The sequence below is a fragment of the Gavialis gangeticus genome, unplaced genomic scaffold (assembly GCF_001723915.1).
Source record: "Gavialis gangeticus isolate Ggan-Ray unplaced genomic scaffold, GavGan_comp1, whole genome shotgun sequence".
NCBI classification, from domain to species: Eukaryota; Metazoa; Chordata; order Crocodylia; family Gavialidae; genus Gavialis; species Gavialis gangeticus.
The window spans coordinates 57,046,002-57,052,001 of NW_017729025.1; the positions used below are offsets into that span (position 1 = coordinate 57,046,002).

The window sequence follows — 6,000 nt, forward strand, 5'->3', positions numbered from 1 at the left end:
TCTGAAATTAAAAACATTGAGATGGGCTAGAATAGGGGTAGGCAACCTCTTCCAGCCTCAGACTAGAATGACCCACCTTGACCCACAGGTGGACAGGCACCAGGACCCTCCTGCCACCACCACTTGTTCCCTCAGTTTTCCCTGGGAGAGTGCCCGCAGGAGTGCCACTAAAGCCCTGTGTCCACAGGCTGGGTCCAAAGAGACTGCAGACTTTAGGGACATTTTTACATGTGGTCTGGGAGGCTTGCAGGGACGCTTTAATTAGTGAGTCACACTAAATAAAAGTGCCCAAGTGTCACATGTATCACAAGAATGAGCTTTAGTTCAAAGCACCCCGCTGCCATTTTTCAGCGTCGGGATGCTGATGCATACGACGTTAGAGTCTGCTGGAGCACATTAATTTTTGCTCTCCAGCAGACTTGATTAATGGAATCTGCTATGATGCACTGGATTTCCAGCACACTGGAGCAGGCTTCTTGCACATGTATAGGAGCCCTAGGTTCCTGCCCCTGGGCTAGAAGGATTAACTGCTCATTGCATGTGTTGAGCAGTTTTCAATTGCCAAACAAATCCATTATATGTTGCTTAGTCTGTACTGCAGATCCTTGGAGCCTCAGTTATGGTCTAGCTTCCTTTGGGCTGTACAAAAGTAGGTCAAAAAGGCTGGGCCAATGCACCAAAGAACTTAACCAGACACCAATTAATTTTGTTGGGTATTGACACTTTTTAACTAATGTTTCATGTTTTATTTGACTAGTTTTGCATATCTCACTACTTTGAAAATTTGTCAATATTCATTTGTTGTAATTTATAAAATCTAGGCACCTTAACATTTTGTTTTATTTTTGGATGCCTTTCCACCTCCTCTTGCCAAAAAAAAAAATCTAAAGTGATAAATGCATGTTGTTGGATTTCAGGTAATTGAGGTAGTTTTCTGGGAATTCAGAAATGTTGTTATTTTAGTTGAATGATTTTTTTCCCATTGTTTTCTGTCTTTCAAGGCCCGCTTCCTGCTTTCTAAAGTCAATCCTTCTCAGACTCATAACAACATGTATGCCTGGGGACAGGTAAGTCTTTAAGACATTAGGTTAAGCTTATCCGAATGGTGAATATTCTTGAAGGAATATTTCTTTATGTCCAGAGCTTTCCAGCTTCAGAAACAACATGAAACATTGTTCTGTATAGTGGACATTGTTTCAAGCATTAAAACAACATGAGAAAAACATACAGTATTCATTCATGCTGCACAAAGGTAGTAAGATTAAAGAGAAGGTGCCTGATTACTACTTTATTCCTCCTAAAAATAGTTCAGTTTGCTTGTAAACTTCTGTTGGGCTTCAGCTGAAATGTCCTCCTAAATCAAGTGCTTTCTTTGCATTCCTTACAGTGAGAAGAAAGCTGATTTGAGGACATTTAATCCCTGTGCAAAGAATTTTTTATACTGTATCCAGAAAATCAGTCTTAGTAATGTAGCTTAGAAATTGTATAGAATGTGGACTGCTCCTTCAGGTCATATTTTTTGAAAATATCATCTGTCAGCTAATAGATTCTGAGGTTGAGCTTTATTTACAAGGGCTGGGGAGTGCATCACTGTCCTGTCTCCAGAAGGCAAGCTAATTTAAATGTACAGGAGTTCAGGAATTAGGGATGCCTGCAGCGATTTATTTCCCTGACTCTGCTGCAGCTATGGCTCATGTGCACCCCCCTCATCTGTTCTTGACTAGCTTTGAATGTAATACACAAAAATAAATATAGCTGTGGTAAATGTGAGCTCAAGGGCAATTTCTTAAAGAAGTGTACTCATTTTGGGTATATATACACATGTATTGGAGTCTAGATAGCAGATGCGTTGCCAAGTAATTTGATGAAAGGTTTATTTGGTTTAAAGCATTACAAGATGGAGCTGATCAGAAATTCTTTGACAAAATGTTGATTTGTTGAAACTTTTCACATGAATTTGTCAGTTTTAACTTTCATCAATTTTCTGGCCAAATCCAAAGAGACCCATTATGGAATAGCAAATTGTGGTTACTTGACATGTGGAAGACCCAGGTTCAAGTCTCTGGTTTGAACTAAGCATTATACTTTAACCCTGGGTCTCTTCCTGCCTCTTCCTCCTCCCAAAAAGTGTCAAAAGTTGAGTTTATCCTGATGTACAGAATGGAAACATTTTTGAAATTTAAATTTTTCATGGGACAATTTTCATGAAATGCTGCCCCAAATTTATAATGGAAATAGGGGGAAAAAAGAATTAAAAAACTAAACAGCATTTCATGCTAGGCAAGGTAGATTCTTCTGCGATCTAGTAGAGCAGAGACAAGCTTCAATAATACTGGAAAAGACTCTGTTGCAAAGTAAATGTAGAATTATGTTTCTACATGATTGGCATATGATTGTGTACTCTGTGTCTGGTGCTCAGCCTTCTGGCTTTGTGGACCACATGAATGGCATGGGACCAGTTTGGGCTGGATCCAATGGACAGGCTCAGTCCATGGACCAGATCCAGTATGGGGTGCAGGGATGTGCAGGGACAGTCTGTAGGTGTAACCCCATGTGCTGGCCAGGCTTCAGGTACCAGATCTGGCTTCAGTGCAGCCTTGGCTGCCAGTGGAATCCAGCACACGGGGCTGTGTCATTTGGCCCCTGGATCTCCCCGTGAGTCTGTAAATGTGGTGATGGGGGAGTAGTGGCAGGATTAATGGATGCAGCTTCCTGACCTGTGGCAAGTAACATTGCCACCAGTGCCCATGCCCAGTTTCTGGACCTGTCAGGAGCCCCGTGGCTGGATGGCCCTTCTCTTACGTGAACTTCTGCAAGATCAGTTTTTGGTAACTTGTGTACACACCCAAGTACAAGTGGTCTGTTTCTAGGTCATTCAGTGAGGTAGGCCATGTTTACAATTTTCAGATAAATTTTAAACTGAATTTATTTTACTCCTGATTTTTTTCCTGCACTGTTTGGGTTATTTTATATTGTTCTGGCTGACCCACAAATTGATTACAATCGCTCGTACAATTTGTTGCTCCAGATTTGACCTGAAGAGGGCAGTAGTACACCACCAAAGCTGGGTTTCAGGAGGTGATGATTTTTCATCAAGATGATAATTCACGTAGTTTACTTTTTAATACGATACCATAAGTAACGTTTTTCAGACTTTGACATATATCTGCAAATATGCCAGGTACGGACATTATACTTCTACCAGTATAAGTGGTAAGAAACTGCTCTGTACCCACAACAGAACAGAAGTTTGGCATATGTAGACTGGTTTCAAAATGGTGGAACCTGGTCTAAGATTTGCCTCCCGCCCCAACAAAGGGCAGATGTGTATTCTGTTTGCTGCTGACCTAAACTATGTCTATTCCTAACCATAGTGTATTTTAAAAGTTATCATAACATAAATATCTTAACATGTCAGTGTAGTGTTCCTTATATTGGTTTGAAGGTGTATTTTCAAGTTAAAGTATTGAAATAACTTACACTGAACTTGGACACAAAATAACAAGCTACCTGCTTTCAGTTTCATTCTTTTCTTTTGTGGTGACTGGGTTTTTTAAGGTTGAAGTCTTGACCAGTGTCCAACATTCAGTGCTCTGTAGTACTAGGATTTTAAATGAACAGAACAGCAAAGCTTCATGTTGTCTATACAAAAATAGCCATTTTTCATGTACTTCTCAGACTCCTATATGAAACCTTGCTAGTTTTCATTTTGATAGACTCCAGAATTTTCAACAGCAAAATGCTGGATTTGCTCTTTACTTGAACTATTCATAGTTTCCTATATTCTCTATAAAGGTTTTGTAACTACATAGTGGAGAGTTTATTGAATGATGTGCTCTCCTCCAGTGTATAAGTTGTGGAATCCTCCCTCAGTCGCACATGAGCACTTCCCATGATGATGTGACATCATACCTTGTCTTAAAATTGCAAATTTACTGGACAACATGCTTAGCAATAGATAGTTTTAGAATGTTTTGATAACATTAAGGGTACATCCTGATGAGCGCACACATGCACGGGCATGTGTTTCCTGTGAGACAAATGTGTGTTGCTGTTTGTCCCTGGGTGTGTCACTGCATGCGCGCTCCTGTGCAGCAAAGTGACCTGGCTGGGGCCAGCACCTAATGCTGGTGCCAGCAACCTTATGTGGTGTCTTGGGGACTTCCTGGGACAGCAGCAGTGCCAAACTGGCCACTCGGAGTTTGGCCAGCAGCCAGAATCTCCCTTTCTGGTGGTGCACACTGTTGCCGCATGCACCATGCCACTTTTTCCAGTGGTTGGTTGTTTTTGTTTGTTTTGTTTTGTTTTGTTTTTGACATTGGGATCGCCCCTACTGCACTGCTAATTTGCAGCACAGCAAATGGATGCATGTGCACTGCATGTGGTTTGCAGTGTCTCAAACTGTTTTGAGACACTGCAAACTGCACGTGCGCACTTGTTAGGATGCATCCTAAGAATAAACCACATAAATTAATCAATGGACTTCTGTAGGGATCAATTCTTGCGCCTCTGTGGTTTAATTCATTCATGACTACTTGGGCACCTCCTCAAGAAAATTCATATATGTTGATGACATAGCTGATTGCCTGAGGTGTGGTATCATGCAGATCCAGTAGAGTACCATTAAATGCATGTAGAGGGCATTCAGAGATGATGTGATTCAAAGTTTGAAAAGGGGGCCACGGTCACAGTTCACAACAGCCCTTGTTATTCAATAATCTTGTTTCTCCAGAGCAGAAATACTTGCATCTGTTTTGAATACTTTAGATATGTACTATAAGCAATACCTCCGGCTAAACTCTAGGAAAACCAAAGTGTCTGCATTTCACTTGAACAATAAACACACTAATTATCAACCCATTATTGTTTTCAGAAATCAGCTTCTACATCATAACAGTACTCCTAAATGTTTAGGAATCATCCTAGATAGAACACTGTCCTATAAAAATCACTTAGCTTCAGAAACTTGCTGGGACTTCTTGGGGACCTGATGCACTGAGAACAACAGCCTTAGCACTGGTCTACCCTTTGGCAGATTACCGTGCCTCAGTCTGGTTAAACAGTGCTCACACTGATAAGGTTGACATACAACTCGACTAAGTAATATGAATCATCACAGGAACAATCTGATCCACTCCTCTTCAGTGCCTCCCTATTCTTAATAACATACATCCTCCCACATTAAGGAAAATTGCCTTAACTAAATTATGGACTAAAAAAAATAACCTGCAGCTGCCTATGCAGGAAGGTCTCTTAAACCCTCTGTGTCCAAGATTAAGATCTAGACATCCCACTTGGAGAACAGCAGTTCTACTTAAGCCAGACTCATTTAACATCCAAGGTGCTTGGATGCAGGAGTGACTCAATTCACCCCCTAATACAGAAATTATTATTACAAATCCTACTGTTAGATCAGCTGGCTTTGATCTCCCTAGACATCTTTGGTCTTCTCTAAACCAAATTAGGACAGGACACAGCAGATATGAATTTCTGATCCATTGATGGGGCTGGACTAGTTCACTGAACTGCAGCTGTGGCCCTTTTTTCAAACTTTGAATCACATCATCTCTGAATGCCCTTTGTGTGCATTTAATGGAACTCTGTTGGATCTGCATGATACCACACCTGAGGCGATCAGCTGGCTGAAAAATTTGGACATAAAATTGTGAATAAGTTTCTCCTTGTTTTGTGATCACTGTATTATCATACACTAAATAAAAATTTCCCATGAGGCCAAGTTTATGGAACTTGGTTATTTATAATCCTGTTGTTTCTTATACAAGTAGAGGAGAGTTCAGGCCATCTCACTAATGCTCACCAGTGAGCAAGGCTAGAGCCAGAATACTATTATTTTCACCCTGATACCAACAGTTGTAGAGGTAGTATTGTTCAATGTATTGACTGTGGTGGGGTTTTAGCCAGGAAATCTTGGTCACTAATCCTAGCTCTGCTGTTCCCTAGTTTGTGGCTTTTGGTCAGTTAAAAAAAAAAAAAAAAAAA

General features: G+C 40.6%; 1 protein-coding gene across 1 annotated transcript in view; it reads left to right on the forward strand.

The window, feature by feature from the left end:
- SEC23A (Sec23 homolog A, coat complex II component) overlaps positions 1-6,000 on the forward strand; it is a 50,856-nt gene that overhangs the window by 41,207 nt on the left and 3,649 nt on the right. The window contains exon 19 of the mRNA XM_019518859.1: positions 1,002-1,067. Coding sequence (XP_019374404.1) covers positions 1,002-1,067 — 66 coding nt within the window. The remainder of the gene's footprint in view (positions 1-1,001; positions 1,068-6,000) is intronic.